At 38.4% G+C, this 22,651-nt stretch overlaps 1 protein-coding gene across 1 annotated transcript in view; it reads left to right on the forward strand.

Annotated features, from left to right (window-relative positions):
- pitpnab (phosphatidylinositol transfer protein, alpha b) overlaps nucleotides 1-19,870 on the forward strand; it is a gene marked incomplete at its 3' end in the record, with an annotated part of 33,305 nt that extends 13,435 nt beyond the window's left edge. The window contains exons 2-11 of the mRNA XM_079803789.1: nucleotides 132-162; nucleotides 11,532-11,677; nucleotides 14,398-14,489; nucleotides 16,057-16,064; nucleotides 16,304-16,378; nucleotides 16,466-16,549; nucleotides 16,623-16,700; nucleotides 16,840-16,950; nucleotides 18,778-18,900; nucleotides 19,823-19,870. Coding sequence (XP_079659915.1) covers nucleotides 132-162; nucleotides 11,532-11,677; nucleotides 14,398-14,489; nucleotides 16,057-16,064; nucleotides 16,304-16,378; nucleotides 16,466-16,549; nucleotides 16,623-16,700; nucleotides 16,840-16,950; nucleotides 18,778-18,900; nucleotides 19,823-19,870 — 796 coding nt within the window. The remainder of the gene's footprint in view (nucleotides 1-131; nucleotides 163-11,531; nucleotides 11,678-14,397; nucleotides 14,490-16,056; nucleotides 16,065-16,303; nucleotides 16,379-16,465; nucleotides 16,550-16,622; nucleotides 16,701-16,839; nucleotides 16,951-18,777; nucleotides 18,901-19,822) is intronic.
- Nucleotides 19,871-22,651: the final 2,781 nt, after the last annotated feature.

Genomic DNA, 22,651 nt, shown 5'->3' on the forward strand with positions numbered 1-22,651 from the left:
TGTATATATACTGTATGTGTGCATAAGAAGTAAAAAGCATCCTATTCATTTCTAGTGATGTTTTAGAGATGTAACCACATGATACAGCAAACATGCTCATAAAATAATTCGTTTTTCTTTCTCTTTTGCAGTCGAGTGATCCTACCGATTTCTGTGGAGGAGGTAAGTGCAAACTGTGTGTGTGTATGTGTTTGTGTACAGCACGCTGTGAACGCTGGTAATGACACTGATCCCAAACATTGTTTTGGTATGTGTGTGCGCGGCATCATTCGCTGATTTGCATGTGTTGAGTTCGGATGACTCAGTCTTAGCTCGTTTTGACAGCAGAAGAGTCACGATGTAGTTTCGTGATGCTCTCCATGTGCAATAAGCCACAGATCACAGCCATTCAGTCACTTATGAGTCATTTATCTCAGCAAGAGGATGAATCTTTCTTCTCTCACGCTGCTTGATCCCGTACAGCCCGTGCAGAATCACTAATGCATCACTTCTCTTAGTGTGTGCCAGTTTTAATAACTGTGCTTTTGGCCTAGTCAGCAATTCTCACACTTTGCGTCCTCTCTGTCTCTCATTCTTTCCTCTGCCCAATTCAGACTGAGCATTCCCTGTGTCTCCCAGTCTCCTCATTTCCCATGATCCTCTAGTGTGTCATTCTATTCAGATCGTGAATATCTAATAAGTTACTTGATACCAACTCCTTCTGCCTCTCTCTCTCAGCTTTTCTCCTCGTCTAGCCTCATTCACATTTGTGATCTGTAAAATTATTTTATGTTTGGGTTGGCAGAAGAAGTGCCAACTGCCAAGAGTGGTGCATTTATGATGTCAGAACCCGGAAGTCTAATTCACCGCTGGTTCCTTCGAGTAAAATAAAGCCTGTGGTAAACATAACTTGTCAATAGTTTGACGCGTTGTTCTACAACGTGTACTGCACACACTCACACCCCAAGCTGTCAATGAGCGTTTTTGCTATGGGTGTGTGTAATTCACATCGTAGACCAAACTGTCAAAGTATAGTCAAGTTATGTCTACCACAGGCTTTATTTTACACATAAATCGAGAAAAAAGAACCTCATTATAAAACCCCATAGGAAAATCTTGAAGGAACCAGCGGCGAATTAGTCTTCCGGGTTTTGACATCATACCTGCACCACTCTATTATCAGTTTATTCTTTACATTAAAGCCACAATATATCATTTTTCTCCTCTAGAGATGGCTTATTCAAAACAAAGGTGTAGCTTGATGGCGCCTGGATTTCGCGGAGCTTTTATTATGCCGCAGACGACCGCTTACGCTTTTTATCATATTAGATGCATATGGTAATTAATGCATACGCAACGCTGTTTTATCATATTAGATACATTTGAGTGTGTTGAAAGTTATGTTATAATGCTTTTCTATACTTGCAACTATAGTAAGCTAGATCGATATTAGGCATGGAAACAATAACATGGTTCTCGTGGTAAATCAAGAAAACGAGGGAAAAAAAAACAGTTGCTCACTTGTAAAATAACCTAATAAAGCACATAATATAGCCTATTAAAGGGATAGTTCACCCAAAAATTTAAAATTAGCCCATGATTTACTCCCCCTCAAGTTATCTGAGGTGTATATGACATTCTTCTTTTAGACGAATACAATCTGAGTTATATTAAAAATGTTCTGGCTAATCCAAGCATTATAATAGCAGTAATAGTTGCTCTGTTTTTGAAGTCCATAAAAAATACACCTGTCCGTCGAATAACGTGCTCCACGCAGCTCTGGGGTGTTATTAAAGGCCTTCTAAAGCGAATCGATGCGTTTTTTAAATATGGAAAACTTTCCATATTTAAAACTATATCAAGTAAAGTTTGGGCCAACTGCCTTCCGTATTCAATTTATGGAAAAAGTGTTGAAAGTGCCTCTGCCGATCGAAAGACTAACGCGACCAGGTACGCTCGTCAGACGTCACGTACGCATCTTGAATTGCGAGAAGGAACTTTCAACACTTTTCCACAGAAGGCGATCGGCAGGAACTTTACTTTATTAAGTTTTAAATATGGATATTTTTCTTACACAAACGCATCAATTCGCTTCAGAAGAACTTTATTAACACCCCAGAGCCGCGTGGAGCACGTTATTCGACGGACAGGTGCATTTTTTATGGATTTTAAAAACAGAGCAACTATTACTGCTATTATAATGCTTGGATTAGCCATAACATTTTTAATATAACTCAGATTGTATTCGTCTGAAAGAAGAATGTCATATACACCTCAGATGACTTGAGGGTGAGTAAATCATGGGCTAATTTTCATTTTTGGGTGAACTATCCCTTTAAAGCATCTTTGGTGTTTCCATGGTTTCTACTAAATAAAATTGGAAACCGAGGGTAAAGGTCCTTGCACATTTTCGTATATGTTTTTTCGTATTCGTCATCCTAAAGTCCGATGCGTATTAATTAATCCATTGCGAAAAAATTGGCAAAAAATTATAAAATGGAGTCTTCAAGAAGTGAGGATTTTGTTGTCCTCTCTCGTCTTAAAAAGGGAAAAAGAAAGAGGAAATTTCGGGTCGTCCATCCAATCCTGAAATTGCGTAGAGAGTTCCACCTCCTTATCAAGGAGCTGTGGAATCCCTGAGGGATTCAAAGTTTACTTTAGGATGTCAGTGGCTCAGTTTGATTCTTTGCTAGCAATACTGGAGACACATTAAAATCTTTGTTTGTCATACAGTGCTTTGTGATGCGAGACGAAGTAGATCAACTTTGATTTTGGCGTTTGCTTGTATGGAGGCTCTGAATTGTCAAAACACCTCTCAAAATGCTTGCTACAGATGCGAAAAACGCAGAAAATCCAACCTGATCTGAATTTTTTTATGTGTACGGATGTTCTGGAGGCAGTGTGTAAGCGTGATTGACACGATGTGAGGTTGTATTTATTTTTTAACGTGCGAAAATTTCGAATTTTATGCGGGTATGATCTCATTGATAGGCGAGCACGGTCCTTGTCCTGGTTAAAAATAAAAGCTTATTGCTCTGGATTTAAACATTCTTGTACACAAACATATATCAACAAAATGTATAACATTATTCTAGTGTTTTTTGGATATTTGAATCCAAAAATCTTACATATTGTGCCTTTAAAGGTACAGCGTGTGATTTTTGCACCACAAACGGCACCAATCTGAATTCCAGTCTGTTTTTTTGAAGAATGTATGACAGGAGTGTGGATGATGGAAATTACTGTTTTGGCAGGTTTTGCAAATATTACACACTGCACCTTGATCCAGTCACATGATTAATCATCTCATCACAGGCAGTAAAGCACCTCAGCTGCGTTTAGACTACCTGACTCGCAACTGTTTATGTCTCTTTAAATCATGTTTTAGTAATCTTCTGGTATATGTGGACCTAAATGTGCAGGTGGGATCTGCCCTGGGGGACAAACCCTCTCTCTGGGCTGGATTAGGCAAATTAAAGGGTTGGAAGCCCCTCTTTTCATCTGCTCTGGTTTTTACATACCTCAGCATATTCTGCAAAAAAAGTACCGTCAGCCAAGATCCATTTAGATTATAATTAGTTCTGTCACATAAAATATGTCTAGGACGAGACATTTTAATATAAGTCCCGTCAGGTCAGAGCCTCCTCCTAGCACACAATGGGAGTTTAAAATGTTAAAAAAGACCTTTGCATTGCATTGCATTGAATTCATTAAGACAATTAAATGGATGTTGAGCAGATTGGATTCAAATTGAGTTGAATGAACCAAGGGTGGGTGAACATATCTAGTTTCATTTTAATTGATCGGTGTATTTTCTGTCAGAGTAATGACTGTTATTGTTGAAACGTTTACGGATATCAGCTAAATATGACTGGCTGCTTGAGTGGCCCTTTCCCAGAAAATTATCCTTTAAAGGGATAGTTCATCCAAAAATGTTGTGTCATCATTTACTCACCCTCATGTTGTTCAAAACTCGTAAGACAACTACCACTTTGACGTTCGAAAAGAGTTGACGCCCCCTACCGTATAAAAGTTCATAAAGAGATTGTAAAACTAATCCACATGAATTGAGCGGTTTACTCAATCACTTTACATGACAATTTTAACTCTTTCCCCACCATTGATGAAAATGTCCATAATTTGTGAGAAAACGCTTCCTCCCCATTGATGTAATTTTCCGGCTTTCTGTGTTATCACTTTTATACGGTAGGGGGCGCTATGACATCTTCTGAAAGAGTACTGAGTCTCCTTGTCAAAACACATGCGAAGAAGATGCAGAAACAAGCGATAGCATATGTAATCGTATGCATATGTAAAATAACGCAATCATCAACATTAAACAGCATATAAATCCAAACTGCCAAATGTTACTGAATGAAATGTCGACCGAGGACGAGATATGACATTTACCCACATTCAAGTGTTGATAAAAAAAGAATGCCTGAAGCTAGAATAAAAAAAATGACCTGTTCTTTCTTTTGATATATTGCATGTTCAGAAATTAATACAACAAAATATTCTGGGGGCCATGACATTTTTGTGAAAATGGTTAAAAACACTGGTGGTGTCTGGCGACTTTGAAAAAAAAAAAAAAACGCTGGTGGGGAAAGAGTTCAAACAAATTGGTTGAGTGAATGATTCAATGGCTTACTCATTGGGTGCGTTCCATTCGACCGTAAGTGGACTACGAAGTGTTATTATTGTTAAGTGTTCATAGTTAATATACAAACTACAGTATTTATGAATGGTTATGGCAATAACTGTAACATTCGCATATTTTATTTCATGAATATGTAAACACATTAAAAGTGTTGAGAAGCAGCTGACGGCTGTCTTATATTTCACTTTATTTATCTCAAGAATGTTTACTATGCAGCTGCGCTTGGAAAAGAAAGCGCACGAGATTAGACCGCTACAAAGAACTAGATTAAGAATAAGAATACATTTATAGCTACATAGTTAACCAAATCAAAATGTATTTTCATATTGAATGACAGGTGCAGCTTCAAATCTGTTCATAGTCAAAACAGGTATATGTAAACTAATCAAACTAATGGACAATGTTTTGATTATATTTTTTAGATACATACTGTGTGTTTTGTAATTGTATATGCTTATTATATGGTAAAAAAAAGTTAAAGTTAATTACAATATTAATTCATGTTATATCACAACCCCATCTTTGCGTTTTTGCCTTTCTTTGATGACGTTGCAGGGCGTCCCAAATGAGCGATTATTGTCAGCGAAGTCCACTTCAACTGATATACCGTGCTCAGGGAGTAGGGAGCAGTGAACAGTGCGTAGGGACCCTGTCGAATGGAACACACCCATTCATTTCTGTCCTAAACAAATCATGGTTTTGAACGAATCGTTTGACTGAATGATTCAAACTCATCACAATCACTTGTCGCCACCTACTGGCACAACTAACTAAAATAGTCAAATAATGAGAGTAAAGACCCTTTCACACCGGATGCGTAATGAAAAATCTAAGCGGAAAAAGCGAATATTTCATGTGCGAATAGTTCGCGTCAAAACCATTCACATCAGCCGCGACGCGAGTTTGCGAAGTTTCAGAGCTCCAACATTCCAAAACATTCGCGGCGACAGCTGAGAAAACACGGACACTTCATCATTCAGTGGAGACGAGCTTTTCATTTTATTTAAATGAACGTCATCTGACGAGACAAACCACACACTTCAGGAACCAATCGATCCGGAGCAGCTCTGTTTCCAGCTATGTTTCCAGTTGAGTCACAATGTAAACATTTAAGTGCCACAGTCGTACTGACGGAAACACATTCACTTTCTATAGTCGCGGACAGAATTAGGTTAGAAAAAAATCTACATATTGATAATAATATCGTAATCTGTAGCCTATAGTGGGCAAACACAGCTGCATCTATACAGCTGTAAACACAACTACAGCTGTAATCTCGTGAGAAATGCGATACCTGGCAAAGGTTAATGTTGATTGAATGGCTAGTGACATCAACTGGACATTTTGTCACCTTTGTTTCCTTGCATGTCATTGGTTTAAGACTTCGAAACGGAAAAAATAAATGTTTTTTTCGCCGCAGCACATTCGCGTTCAGTGTGGAAGCTCTCATTACACAAACAGCTGATCAAAAAATAAAACCATCGCGCAAATTATTCACGCGTCAAAATCGCGTCCAGTGTGAAAGGACCTTAAGGGCCCCATCATACACCCGGTGCAATGCGACGCCAGGTGCAACATCAGTGTTTTTTGCTAGTTTCAGCCCGACGCAGTTATCATTTTCACGTCCAGTAATTTTGTATTTATTTAAAGGCCGTGTTAGTAGTATGCGCCTATAGGCGGGTGCACAATGCGCGTGCACTCCACTTATTATACACACAGGGACACAGCCGCACACAAACATGCCAAATATAAAAAAATATAAGGATTACAATGTAAGAGATTATTATTGTGTACATAAAAATTAAAATGTCTATCTAATAATGAATAGTCATTGCATGTATCAGAATTGCCTATTTGCAGTAATGACGAATGAAATTGGCTAATTATTTAACCAATCATGGCAATACACACATGAATTTAAACTAACTCTAATTATTTAACCAATCGTGGCAATACACACATGAATTTAAACTGACTTGTCAGGTTGAGGGCGTCTATATTCGGCCATATAAATAGCGAATCCACCATGGTGCAAGCACAACTGGCTTTTAAAGGGAATGGGAGATGAGACTCTTATTGGTTTATTGCACGTTACGCCCAAAACACACCCATGACTCATTAAGAGACTAGGTACACCCCTTTTGGACCATGCGCCTGACGCGCAGACCGTTTTTTTTCGTTGTTAAACTAGCAAAAGTGGATTCGGACACGTCCTAAGTGCACCTGCGCCATGCGCTCAGATCGTTAGAATAGTGCCCTTAAAGCCCAAAACGGTTTGTTTTATTTATTTCTCTTAAAATATGTTTATTTTTATATATAATGGATTGAAGACTAGATTTAAATGAAAAAATATTAGAGAAATAGAGATATTAGGTAAATAAAGTTTCTTAGATAGCTTGAGGAGAAAATAAAACGGATGAGATCTTCAATCCACATTTCAAGAACAAAGATTCATGACATATTAATTTGGCCTCTTGCTGCAAATTTTGACCATCTGTACCCCCCATCTTCATAAAATTTCCAGAATCACCACTGGTCATTAGTCTTCATGGTTGCGGATAGAAATAAATAACGACAATGACTGGCACATTTTTTTAAACACTGAGAGCAGAGAGCAGCTCTTGTCAGATAAGCTCATGCGAATTAAAGCCTTGATCCTTCATCTTCTTTCAGAAGCCTTAAAGACACGTTTTATTTGGCGGATGATGGTTAAAGCAAGAGGGCAAAGTACTATTCCTGGAGTCCATTCATTCAACAGGGAATGATGGATTAAGAAAGCTTACTTGCTTAAGGGGGCAGCTGGGCAGTTTATGCCCCCTTGTGACACTCCCCTCTTTTTTCCTCTTCCTGTTTAGAATCACACACGCACACGCACACATACTCACGCACACGCACACACACAAAGCTGTCTTTCATTGTAGGCATGTTGGCACGTGAGACATCCTTTCTGTCTGTTAGCCTGTCGATTAGTCTGAGTTCATATCTTTTAGCCTGTCCATCACCATCAGTGGACTATAATCAGGGCTTAACCAGACTCTCCAATAGTCTACACACATCACATGCTGCTCAATCACAAAGATGACACTTTTATGCAGTGTTACTTTAAAAATAGATATATGGCACACAAATACAAAAAATAGCACATCCGCTGCAGACGAGACCCTGTCCGATGCTATGTGTGTGTGTGTGGTCTGCAGAGTGAGTGGGATGATGATGTGTGATGTAGGTTGGAGTGCTGCAAAGTGACGCATACTGCTACTGGCCTCTGATTGGTTGAGAGGAGAGGAGAGACGAAGCCTCTGATTGGTAGAGCAATGATGACACTGCATGTAGATACAGAACCACACGCACAGTTCCACGCACTACACAGGGAGCATGCCAGGGAGCATCTATCTACCTACCTACCTACCTACCTACCTACCTACCTACCTACCTACCTACCTACCTACCTACCTACCTACCTACCTACCTACCTACCTACCTACCTACCTACCTACCTACCTACCTACCTACCTACCTGTCTGTCTGTCTGTCTGTCTGTCTGTCTGTCTGTCTGTCTGTCTGTCTGTCTGTCTGTCTGTCTCCTCCTTTTCTCTCTTTCACTCCATTCTATAACTGGTAGGAATAGGCAGTCTGCTCTGTGTCGTCATTTTCTTTCTCCCGTTCTCTCTCACACATACACTTATGTGTGATGGGCATTGTGTTTAGGGAGGAATACCCGCATTTAGACAGTGGGGCTGTTTCTAGGTAAGATTCTGGAGGCTGAATCTCTGCTGCTGGCTCAGCTCAGACTGTAAGTGGAGGCTGCTGACACTGAACATGTGTGTGTCAGGACACTAAATCACTCAGTTTAACACATCTACCTCACAATAGACTCATTTTACTATCTGCAGATTTTCTCTTTTTATATTGTCATGCCCATTCAAATTTAGAGGGCATTTGCAGTGTATAGTGTGAATGCTGTTTTTTAATGATTGGTTTTATTTAAGCATTTTTTATAATTAAGCTCACATTTATTGTTGGTAGTGGGGGAAATGGCAGAGACTCGCCGAGGGTACCCTAGTTGGAGATATTTATATTTATATTTATATTTTTTAACCATAGATGCAGAAAGCCCCAATATATTTATGTATGAAATAATGTTTGGAGGCTATTACGTGGATAAATGATGGAAATCCTCTACGTTTTGAACTGGAACTCCATCCCCTCTTGAAATTCACTCCTTGGACTCACCCCCCCATTTCCAGCCCCGACCCCCCCCCCCCCCCCCCCCATTTCTAAAGAATGCTTTAGTGATGTCTACATCTCCGATTCAGTTGCATCTTTTGCAGATTATTTTAAAATAAATGTCATTAATTGTTCACCCTCATGTCGTTCCAAACCCTTAAAACTTTAGTTCATTTTCAGAACACTAATTACGATTTTTTTGATGAAATCCAAGAACTTTCTGACCCCCCTATAGACAGCAATTTAATTACCAATTTCAAGGCCCACAAAGGTATAAGACATCTTTAAAATCATCCACGTGACTCCAGTGGTTCAACCTTAATTTTATGAAGCGACGAGAAGCAACAACATTTTTTTTGTGTGCAAAATGAAAAAAAGTAAAATAAATAACCTTATTTTTCAGTTTTCTGACGTAGAACCCGGAATCGCTGCACTGTGTTTACTACGTGAACAGCAACATGATTTTGGGGTTTTTTTTGCACACAAAAAGTATTCTCGTTGCTTCATTACATTAAGGTTGAACCATTGGAGTCACATGGATGATTTTAACAATGTCTTTACTACCTTTCTGAGCCTTGACAGTGGTAATAACATTGCTGTCTATGGAGGGGACAGAGAGCTCTCGGATTTCATAAAAAATATCTTAATCTGTGTTCCAAAGATGAACAAAAGTCTTACGGGACATGAGGGTGAGTAATTAATGACAATTTTAATTTTTTTCAAATTGAAAATTAGTGGCAGTAGTATCAACAGCACTTTATAGACCATATTTTAACGATCTGAGCGCATGTTCTGAAGCGCATGGCGCAGGTGCACTTAGGGCGTGTCCGAATCCACTTTTGCTAGTTTAACGTCAGAAAAAACAGTCGGCGCGCCAGGCGCATGGTCCAAAAGGGTTGGGGACACTAATTTTTTCAACTAAACATCGAAATAAATCTAATTAATAAACTAAATTAACCATATAAACTAAATTACTGATCTAATTATTGATCTAAAGCCCACACTGTCACTGTATGATAATTGAAATGAACTGATGACATCAGCGTTTTCTCCAGAATGGCTATACAGCTGAATAAAATTATGCTGCATTATTTTCCTGTTTAACACTGTAAAGCTGCTTTGAAACAATCTACATTGTTAAAAGCGCTATATAAATAAAGTTGACTTGACTAGTCTCTTAATGAGACTCTTAATGCGTCATGGGTGTGTTTTGGGCATAACGTGCAATAAACCAATCAGAGTCTCATCTCTCATTCCTTTAAAAGCCAGTTGCACTCGCGCCATGGTGGATTCGCTATTTATCATAATGCGTAAGTGCATTTGCAATTTAAACAACATGGCGCTGGATGTGAAAATGATAATTGAGTCGGGCTGATACTAGCAAAAAACACTTGCGTCACACCTGTCCGGGTGTATGATAGGGCCCAATATGTTATGGAAATCAGTCAGTTGGCTGATTATGTGATTCTGACACAAAAATATTTCATACACCGAAAATTATAACTTTTTTTTCAGAAAGTGAGTCAGATGTTGATGCATTAACTGCTCTGATGGATTCAGTTCAGTGCAGGATTCAAAATATATAACATGTATTTCTGTCAGGACCATTATTGTCAAAGATGATTGGTTGCCTATTAGCATAAAGTTTGGATTTGCGGTATGGTTCTGTTCTGGGCAAGAATTCCCTGCGCATCCATGCAGTCCAGCATGGATAAGAGCAGGGAGAGCAGCGATAACTTTCCTTACAGTAAACAGAACCAACATATAATGAAATGTACAAAATAATTCGGTAATTTAGTCTGATTCAAGGGGAATCAGAGTACCAAATCCTGACTGGACGAGAGGAGAATCTGGCGATGGAGGAGGGCAGATGAGCTCTGGAAAAACGCTATAGCTGCTGATAGCACTGAAGGAGCTTATATATGTATGCTGTGATAGACGTCGTATTCCTATAGGTAGACGTGATCATCTGACAGTCAGCTGATGCGAGCTTGACTAACGTGAGCCAGAACCGACGCTACGCGTGATTCATGAACTATTCATTAGAAACCTGCTCAAAGGTGTCATTCGGAACAGATCTCATTAGACTACACTGGTCGTGCTGTATAGATTCAATAAAAAGAACCAGTTCATAACAGTTTATTTGTTCAGGAATTGGACTAAACTGTTCGCTTGGTTTGTATTTTTGTTGTTGTTATGCGCAAGATGTTTCTTGCAGCTATTTTGCTGTATTTATATTGCATAACAATCAATGCAGACTGCAAACTCACATTCCTTTATCATTCATCTGTGTCTGTGCTTATTTTTAGAGTCTTTTTGCAGTGTTTACTCTGTATTGTGCTGCTCTGCATGTGTGTGTGTATTTGTGTTTATGTTCTTCTAACTATGTCCTCTACAGGATTAAATGTGATTAAGATATGAAAGAGGCCATTGTTCTTTGACCAACAATCTGTGTTTATTCAGCATAGATTAACAGAAGAGGAGGGAAACACACACAAAGAGAGAGAGAGAGAGAGAGAGAGAGAGAGAGAGAGAGAGAGAGAGAGAGACAGAATGATAAACAGGAGAAACCAGGATTAATAGACAAAAGTGTTGAAATATAACTCATATTTGAATGCAGATATGTTTATTAAGATTGTGGAATGTATTTCTGTGTGTCTTACAGTATCAGGTCGGGCAGCTGTACTCCGTAGCGGAGGCCAGTAAGAACGAGACGGGTGGAGGAGAGGGTGTGGAGGTGTTGAAGAACGAACCCTACGAGAAAGATGGAGAGAAAGGACAGTACACACACAAAATCTACCACCTGCAGAGGTACTCACACTTACACACACCCAGACACATGAGTGTATTAATAAAATGTGCTAATGTTAAAATATTGCACTAAAAAATAGGTTTGCATCGTTCCAATAAACCAGTATGAATTTTATCTTTCACAAGTTTATTAAAAATTATCCTGTTTATTTTGTCATTTGGGTGCTCGACTTTTCCTCCCAGTGTTGCCAAGTTTTGCTAGAGAAATAGGCGATCTGGTCTTGAAAAACAAGCCCAAAATAAGCAACCAGGCCTAATAAGCAACCCGTGGTTTTGAGTGGTGGGACATATACACATCACGCAGTCTGCATAAGGCATTCCTTTATAAGGGATTTTGTTCCAGTTCCATTATGTTCTGCCAAAAACATGGATCACTTTTATTCTTTGAACCGTTTCTAGCCCCATTAAAAACTTCCTACATTCTTCCCTGGCATGTTATTCAAAGACCAAAACACACATCACAGCACCACTTGCATAAATGAACGATTTCATTGTCCTCAAAACTCATCAGACACAAACTCCAGCCACTTTATTTGCCCTCTAAATGTTATTATTTAAGACATTCCCTAACGTTAAATCAAAAGCAGCTTGTAATAGCATGAACGTGCTGAAACAACTTCAGATTACTTTCGATGGCAAAATGGTTACAGTTATTTTGTGGGTTCAATAAATAATGTTTTATTAACTAAGTTTGGGAGACAAAACGCGGTTCTCTCAGCTTTTTGCTCAAAATGTTTTTATGAAACTTACCCACATTCAAGTGTTGATAATAAAAATTATGCAAAGCCACAATATGTAATTCGCTTTTTCAAAACAAAGACGTAGCTTGATGACGCCTTGATTTCACTGAGCTTTTATTACGCCGCAGACGACCGCTTCCGCTTCTTCCTGTCATGCATACACAGCGCTGTTTTATCATATTAGATACATTTAAGTGTGTTGAAAGTTATGTTATTATGCTTCTCTGTGTGTTTGCGGCTACTATGAGACACAGCAGTAAGCTAGATCAATAGCTAACTGTGTTGATGTCACAGTCATGTTTGTTTTGGTTTTCAGTCATCACGTGTTCCGTATTCCCGCCACTCATCAGTCACCATGGACACTAACTATCATCACAGCTGTTTTGTCTGTTATTTTCTGTGCTATGTGCACACTGTTTCGCATGTTGGCTGATATCTTGGAATCATCTATTAAACATTGTTATACCTTCTAATTACCTTCTAATTACCTTCATCTTCATTAGAGCAAACGTTACAGTTGAGCTATATAAAAATAATTCGTTTTCTGTCAAAGAACGTATCCAAACTAGCCTGGTCCTACCAGACTTTCGTACATTGAGGGTGCGTCTCAATCAGCTCCCTAGTTCAGTAGTCAGGGCACTGATCATGACATAAGTCAATGGGCTGATTCCCTAATCAGTGCCCTGACTACTGAACTAGGGAGCTGATTGAGACGCACCCTTAATCTGTACAGAGAGTCTGGCCACTCTCCATTGACAAGCATTAACTTCCTTGAAGACGGGTACTCTGTTGAAGTTTGAAACTATTGGATCTGCCCAGAGCCACACTGGATCTGCCATAATCGCTAACGTTTGGTTGTGACGTATGTCATCTCAAACTAGCGCACGACATCAATGTCATCGTTCTCAGCCACTCCTTCTGTTCGCCGGTTAAAATTTGACCGGAGAAAACCAGAGAATATACCGCAATCCCAGACGGAGTACTGAAGAAAAATGAAAATTGAGCAGAAGTACGCAGGAGGGCGGTTGCTCACCTGTCTAATAAAACACATAACATATTAAAGCGTCTTTGGTGTTTCCATGGTTTCTACAAAATAAAACAAGGTTAACCGAGGTATGATGTCATTGATAGGCAATGCACTGTCCGTGTTCTGGTTAAAATAGCTTATTTCTCTGGATTTAAACATTCTTGGAAACATTTGGGATAATGTAAGTACACAAATCAACAAAATATATAACATTGTTCTAGTGGATTTTGGATAATTTAATCCAAAAATCTTACATATTGTGCCTTTAAGATATAAGAATTTTGTTTTTTGTTTAAAAGCAGAGGCTCTGTTCATTCTTTTGGCATATTGCAATTTGACATATTGCATTTCGTGGTCAAATTATTATCGGCGTTAAACATGTTTGATTGATCTCACCCCTTAACTTCAATAGCCAAAAATATAAAGTTAAAGACATACCTGAATGTACAAGATTCATCTTGGGCTTTTTTTTATTGTAATTATTTTTTTTCGCTTTTGTCTCTTCCTTGGCAACATGAAAGTTGGGGCAGGGCAGATGTGTAAATGGTGTTGCGTGTGCTTACTGCATTCATATATTATCTTTTGAGAAACAAAGATGCTGCCCACCCTGGGAGTTGGTGCCCTACGCAAACCGCACTCTGCGTATGGTGAGCAACGGTACTGGTAGTCATACCAAAAAACACAACATGCGACTGCCAAAATCTATAAATGACTATAAATGAAAAAAAAAAACAAGCCCAAAGTTGCTTATAATAAGCAGACATGTCAACTCTGGACACTCCCCTTGTCTGTTATTGGTCAAACAAACAGATAGCCCCACCCCAAACACACACCATTGGTTGAGCCACTGTTGCTATGTTGATCTGGTTAAATTCCTCAAGCAAACAGAGCAATATTTTGGAGAAGACACCCCTTTAACGTTCTGCATCTCATATGCATTTTTGCTTTTTCAGTAAAGTCCCATCGTTTGTACGAATGCTTGCACCAGCATCAGCACTGAACATTCACGAGAAAGCTTGGAACGCCTACCCATACTGCCGCACAGGTAACACACACACACTACATATCTTTGCTCTTTGTTCCTCTTGCTTTCTTATTATTATGTCTTCCTATCTGTGTCTCAGGCACTGAATAATTCACTGTTTGAGCTGAGAAGGAGTGGAGTTACAGCACAGGAAACTGAGATTATACTGACACATTCCCTTCACATCATTCACACAGCAACATCCATTGCAGACTCCCCATTTGCTGAAGTGTGTTCAAGATATTTGTAAATCTGGTTGCAGTGCTCAAAAGAAATTCTAATCTACAGTCTACAGTTTTGCTTTTGAATAAACTGTAGGGCAAATATTGAGTAGTAATGCATTTTTGAATAATTCAATAGTATCTCAAATATTAAATAACAAAGCTATTTGTCCGATATCATTATTGGCCAATTGTCCTCTAATCTGTAAGTTGTTAGAAAAAAATGTGTCCAGCCATCTGTCCAAGTCAAGGTGTCTACAGATACAGTAACATTGTAGTGCGTCAGAGGTATTCAATTAAGCTCCAGCTTCTACATTTCCTTCACAAGAAAAGGTCCAAATATCTGTTCCAGGAATAAATATGACATTTCAGAAATATTCATGTAAAAATAGGAAATAATATATCTTAAAGTTGAATGAAATTGTAGTAGCAAGGGATCTTTTCTTCCATGTTGGGAGTTTAAAGGATTTTTGGAAAAGAAAATTAATTGGTTGCTGATTTTGAGTTGAGGAGATCATTTTGATTCAAAATTACAATGTCAAAATTAAAAAGTGAAACATACGTGGATGAAACGTTTACAATAAGATTAATAACATGCATTTATAGGGTCAATTTTAATTGAATGCTGACTTTTAGTATTTCAAATTGTGTATTCAAGTCTGCTTTAAAATATAGAATCGCAAAAAAAAAAAAAAAACCTGAAATTTAAAACATTTTTAGAGTGTTTAATCGAACAGAAATCATTATTGAGATTCATTGTTTCTCACAATTATGACAACAAAGTGATTATGAGAATTTATGAGAAATTATTCACAGTCCGAATGGGACCAATCTTGAGTTTGGTTATGGATATTATTTGCATATGGACTTAAAATAGGAACAATCTTAAATGTGACCCTGGACCACAAAACCAGTCTTGAGAGTAATTTTTTTTAAATTGAGTGAATAAATAAACTTTCCATTGATGTATGGTTTGTAAGGATAGGATAATATTTGGTCTGGAAGTCTGGAATCTGAGGGTGCAAAAAATCTAAATATTGAGAAAATCCCCATTAAAGTTGTCCAAATGAAGTCCATAGCAATGCATATACTAATATTAAATGTTTTGTATATTTACGGTAAGAAATGTACAACATATCCTCATGGAACATGATCTTTACTTAATATCCTAATGACTTTTGGCATAAAAGAAAAATCAATAATTTTGACCCATACAATTTATTGTTGGCTATTGCCACAAATATACCCGTGCGACTTATGACTGGTTTTGTGGTCCAGGGTCACAAATGAGATGTGCGGTTTTCTTGAACAGAAATGGTCTAATTTATATCATCTTTTTTTCTAATGTCTGTCCTGCATCGCTTCAGTAATCACTGTAAGTATGCACTGTTCACAAGTATACACACACTTACTATATGAATGAACAAACACGTTAAACATGTAGATGTACAGCGCAAGCACATATAAACACTCGCTGTTTGAGTGAAAGACAAGACAGTAACTTTATCTGCAGTGAAAGGAGAGAGGACAGACGTCAATGCAGTCACTCTAAACTGAAGTCTGTTGATCAATTATAGTTTTATCAGTTTGTTCATTGATTATCCCTGTCTTTAGAATGAGTATATGAAAGAAAACTTCCTCATCAAGATCGAGACGTGGCACAAACCTGACATGGGACAGCAGGATAATGTGAGTATTGTAACGTATGCCGTTTGTGTGAACGCCACAGTTTTGTGTAAAACCTGACACTATTGTTCTCCTCGTTCATCTGTATAGGTTCACGGTTTAGACCCAGACACCTGGAAGAAGGTGGATGTGGTGTACATAGACATCGCAGACCGAAGTCAGGTGGAGCCAAAGGTGAGCTTCAGTTAGATAAAATACTTACCTTCTCCAGTTACTTTCTAATATGATCAGTGTTATCTCTCTGTAGGACTATAAACCAGAGGAAGACCCCACTAAGTATAAGTCTGTAAAAACCGGAAGAGGGCCGCTCGGTCCGGATTGGAAGGTATCTAAAAGCACCCTAAATGGCTGTTTACGTGTTTAAAATGTGTGTAAATGTAGTAAGTGCATGCTTGATGTATGAGTGGGAAGCTTATTAGTGGGAAATGATATACAAATGCTTAATGGATTTTGGATCTGTGTAGAAAGAACTACCTAAAAAGACAGACTGCCCACACATGTGTGCCTACAAACTGGTTACTGTCAAGTTCAAGTGGTGGGGCCTGCAAAACAAAGTGGAAAACTTCATTCAGAAGGTCAGTGTGTGAAACTTAGTGAAATTAAAATGAAATCATATTTAAGGACTTTCTTTTTTCCCCCGCTTGTCATATAGGGCCCTATTTAAACAATCTGAGCGCATGGTCTGAAGCGCAGGTGCACTCAGGGCGTGTCCGAATCCACTTTTGCTAGTTTAACGACGGAAAGAAATAGTCGGCGCGTCAGGCGCATGGTCCAAAAGGGTTGTACCTAGTCTCTTAATGAGTCATGGGTGTGTTTTGGGCGTAACGTGCAATAAACCGATCAGAGTCTCATCTCCCATTCCCTTTAAAAGCCAGTTGCGCTTGCACCATGGCGGAATTTGCGAGCGGAAAGACTGAACGCTTCTCCAGAGAGGAATCCTATTATTTTTAATATTTAAATTTGTTTGTGTGCTGCTGTGTGTGTGTACATGCGTTGTGCTCCCACCTATAGGCACATATTTCTAATGTGGCCTTTAAATAACACAAAAAATACTGTTTTTGTTGGTCAATGGTGCAGTCGTTTTCAGTTGCCTCAAAATAGCAACACGCCAACAATGCGCCTGAACACACCTCGTTTTCAGACCAGCACGCCCATGGGTGAACAAATGGGTGCGAGTGCATTTGATATTTAAACAACGTGGCACTGGACATCATAACTACGTTGGGCTGAAACTAGCAAAAAACACTTACGCCACATTGCGCCGGGTGTATGATAGGGCCTATAGGCTTTGTTCAGACAGGCAGCAATTTTACCATACAAAATCTGATGTTTACCAACCTGATCCAAACCACATTGATCTACACTACCAATGAAAGGTTTTGGGGTCAGTAAGATTTTTTTTAAAGAAATAATTTTATTCTGTAAGAACAGCTATTAAATTGACCGAAAGTGTCAATAAAGACATTTATAATGTGGTAAAATATTTATATTTCAAATAAATGCTGTTCTTTTGAACTTTCCATTCATCAAATAATCCTGAAAACAATTTATCACTTTTTTTTCAACATTGATAATAATACAAATTTTGTTTTTTGAGTATCAAATCAGCATACTAGAATGATTTCTAAAGGATCATGTGACACTAAAGATCATGTGAATTTAGATAATGTAAAATCTAAATTCAGCTTTGCATCACATTAATAAATTACACACACATGTATATATATATAATCTTTTAAAAAGGCATCTTAAACAATAAACTAAGTACAATGCAGTGTTGTCAAAAATATAGATTTTTCGATACATATCGATACTGAAATATCGGAATCACTTCCCAGACGTTAAATAGTCCCACTTCCCCTCACTCACTCACTTAATTTGCTCCAGATGAATATTGTTGGTGTTACAGGGCTTGAATTTCGGCGTGTGACTGCGCATAATTTGACTAATTCCCGCAGATTTTGTGCTCACACCCAAAAGTGTGCGCACATAAAGCCGCATCTCGGCACTAAATTTAGTTCTTTTTTGTTGCTTATGCTGTATATTGTCCTTGAACAGTCAAACACACACACACACAAAAAAAAGACAAAATGCCGTTTTTGGCGAGTATTCATGAAAACAGTCAGTTATGTGTTAGTGAACGTAAACACACATGTGTAACAGCATAATGGATCCGTCCGTCAGGTCTTAAAGTGACAGCAGCCTAATATACCTGCTGCCAAATGATGAGATGATATTAAAAATATCTATATGGCAGTTTTTCCAAATGTATCGATGTCAACATTTTGATCCCCAGTTCATGCTGACTTTAAATAGGCTTTTCATGACATCTTGTGGACTTCAGATAGAACTACACAAAATTCATCTTCCAAAATGAACGTTGTACCTTCTTCCTTTAACAGCAAGAGAAGCGCTTGTTCACTAATTTCCATCGGCAGCTGTTCTGTTGGATTGATAAATGGATCGAGCTGAACATGGACGACATCCGCAGAATGGAGGACGAGACCAGGAGGGAACTGGATGAGGTCAGATGAGATGCCCTCCAGCAGAATTACATTCACACTGTCTTTGTCCACTTTAAAATCATCCCTCATCTCTGTTGCTCAGTTGGAACTAGGCTTGATATGGTAATGATACATTTTAGCTGATTAACCTATAATGAGCAAATTGCTTTGAGATATTTTTGTTGTAGAATTTAACAGAAGAGTACTGACAATTGAATTCATTTGTTGTGAGATTGAGTTTTTGTTTATGTTCTGTTGCTTGAGTGTCGCCTTCGACCCGCCACACATTTTCCCACAGTACAAAGACAATTATATGTAACAAGGCAGATGAATAATTGAATGTAGCTCATAATGAGGTCCAGTCGCTGTGAACAAAAGGGGCAGCAGAGTGGAGCAGGTCACAGTTCAATGATCTCAGGTGCCGTCCGGGGAATGAGTGACGTCATGTATTGGCAGCATCCCTAGTTTCTCACACTTTACAGGACTATCCCAGAAATCAGTGTCTCCTCCTTAAAGGGATAGTTCACCCAAAAATGAAAATTACCCCATGATTTACTCACCCTCAAGCCATCCTAGGTGTATATGGCATTCTTCTTTCAGACGAATACAATCAGAGTTACATTGTTGAATAAGGAAGGCCAGAAGCTAGATATTTTACTTTATAACGTGTTAAATATGGACATTTTTCTTTAAAAAACCCCATTGATTCGCTTCAGAAGGCTATTATTAACCCCCCGGAGCCGTATGGAGCACTTTTATAATGGATGGATACATTTATTTTTACATATTTTTGGTTGAACTATCTAACTCCCACAAGTGCTCCGTAATCTCCCAGATGATATGAAAAATCAGGATAAGCGACACCTTTAGCCCCCCTTCCATATTCTGCAAGGAGTATTTCACTTTATGTACACATGCATCTTTCTCCATTATTGTTTTTCAGATGAGAGTGAAGGATCCAGTGAAAGGCATGGTGGCTCTTGAAGACTGAGGCTGTTCTGTGTTTCTGGATGCTGCTGTTCATAAAGGTAATTCACAATCTTTAGCGCCCCCTAACGTCATTTATCTAACACTGCAATTGAGAACTGAAAAATAATGTAATATTTCTAATGCTGCGTTTCAATTCGCCTATTTATACTACGTCCTAAAAGTATGTACTCTTTTTGTGAAGAAAAAGTACATAGTTTTGAGTGTGTAGCAAAAGACAATACTATTACTTCATACAATTGCATCTTTGCTCTCTGTCGCATCCTGTCACCGTAAACTGGCCTGTCAATCATCTTGTCACAGTTAACATCCAAATTGTATAAAATTTCCTACCGTATCGGAGAGAAATGCAGTAGCACGTTGATCTGCAGTCGCGGGTCTTTCATGCGGAGAACTCTCCTCATATTAATGTGCGTAATGATGCATTTAAAAGTTAATGGCCAAACACACCTCTATAAAAGTCCACCTTGTTATTGCAGATGAAATATAACACGGATTACATTAAATAAATATTTATCATCAGGTTAAACTTAGTCACTCAAACCTTTATCTAAACCTCAGACCATTGGTCGCGCACGGTTGGTTTAACACCTTTCACTCATGTTTGTAGTTCTGAACCGAATCCTCCTCCAAAGTGCAATGGGTTGTGGGCAATATTAGCCTTTATAGTGTACACGGATCTACACTTCGAAAATCTACTGGAAATAGTAGACCATCCGGGGACTTTTGAGTTACTCTTTTCAACATACTATGCTTTGGGACACACTTATTCTAATCTCACATACTATTTAGGATGTATAGTATGGACATTGGGACGCAGGGCCAGTATATGAACTCGGTATATAGGCATCTTTGCACTGGCATACTAACATTAATTATGTCGCAGTATACATGCAGTATATAGTGTGCACATTTTGTGTATGGATTATACAGCCACAATCTCTATTTTGACTCATTGTTTGATTGAACTGCGAAAAGGGAATAATTTTTAAAAAGAGGAAAAATGAAAATTTTTATTTTCAAGTTGATAACTGTATGCCACTTACATGAAATGTAAAGTACACATTTCTTTTAGGGAAGCACCGATATTAAAATTTTGTCCGATACCGATAATTCTTTTATATTCTAAAGCTGATAACCGATAAATCTAAATCCAAATTTTTATAGAATTTTTGAGACCATGATTACAAAAACAAAAATCTCACCATTAAAAGCCATGTCCCAAGCACACAATTACAATGTTCTCATTATAATTTAATCTAGCCTATATGACAGACCTGCGCTGCACATATTGCACTTAATTGTATTTACTTTTTTTTAAACAAGTGATTCCGGTCATATTTCAAGACATTTAAAAACCATTATGGTGAACAGTGCGCATCTAAAGTGTCTCAGCGTAAGAAATAATCCATTATTTATCGGCTTTAATATATCGGCCAATAACAATAACATTAAAAAGGAACATATATCGGCCGATATATTGTGCATCCCTAATTTCTTTAATAATAAAAAAAGGCAGCGGCTATTTGCACTAAGTGCAAATAGTGATATATTCTATTTACACCATGTAATAGTAGCAGTTCTTTGCAATATGTGTAAATAGTAATTAGATGCTATTTATACTTTATTTTGACAGATACATACTATTTGCACCTCAGTATTGTTGTACATTAACAGGATGCAATAATAACATAAAGTGTAAATTATTATATTTATTAAAATTATTAAATGGATGCCGACTTAATGGGACAATAAAAGCCCTCCCTACACCTACCCCTAACCCTTCCCAATAAATGCTTTTATTATTATTAGTAAACATTTCGTTAGGCACTTTATTTCCACTTTTATGCCGCGTTCACACCAAACGCGAATTGAGTGCCAAAATCGCGTCTACCGCGTCTAGTTTCACGCGCAAACATTTTGAATGCATTCGCGCGTCCACGGCGGATTGGACGCGCGTAGAAATCGAGTGTTTGAAATGAAATTGACGCTCGTTCAAGGCACTCCAGGAGAAATATGTCATAAAACACCACTCTGCCTCATTTAATTTTCATAAAAAATATATTTTAAGCATTAATAGCCACACAAATGTGGTCCAGGCAACTCCTACATTATCTTCACTACATGTATATTTAAATATCCTTAAAATATAAAGTTATGAAACTTCTCTTTGCCCTCAGTCAAAACGATTTGGCAGACAACAAAATATAGATTCATGAGAGCAAAGATAGCCCGTTAGATCCACACAAGATGCACCACTACAGGACATCAGAGCCAGCGGCAAACGTCAGAAGGACTAGCCGAGGAAAGGCTGCCCTCGCCGGAGTTATGAGCGGTGATTGCCCGGTGATCGCCTGGATTTCACAACTCCAAAACCACAAGATTATTTTTTTTAAATAGGCGCTCTCTTTATAAATAAACCACAGATTTGAGCTTTAAACAACTACATTATCACCTGAAAAAGTCTTAAAACTACATTTTGTGACACAAAAGTTGTATTTTTAAATTATGCAGGGTTTCTCATCACGTCACTTTACCACGTGACCGCAGTGAGCAGGCTCCTGATTGGTTAACGTGGCGCGAATTGACGGCAAAGTAAAAAAAATTCAACTCGGGCGTCAGACGCGAATTCGCTTCAAATGTGTGAATGCACAAAAGCACCATTCACGTGTAACGCGCAAGACGCTCAATTTGCGTCCAATTTGCGTCATTCGCGCTAACTGGACGTGCGAATGAGGTGGATTTGCGTCCTTCGCGCCGCGCGAAACTCGCCTTCCGCGCCACG

This window comes from Gobio gobio (assembly GCF_949357685.1).
Source record: "Gobio gobio genome assembly, chromosome: 22".
In the NCBI taxonomy this organism is placed as follows: domain Eukaryota; kingdom Metazoa; phylum Chordata; class Actinopteri; order Cypriniformes; family Gobionidae; genus Gobio; species Gobio gobio.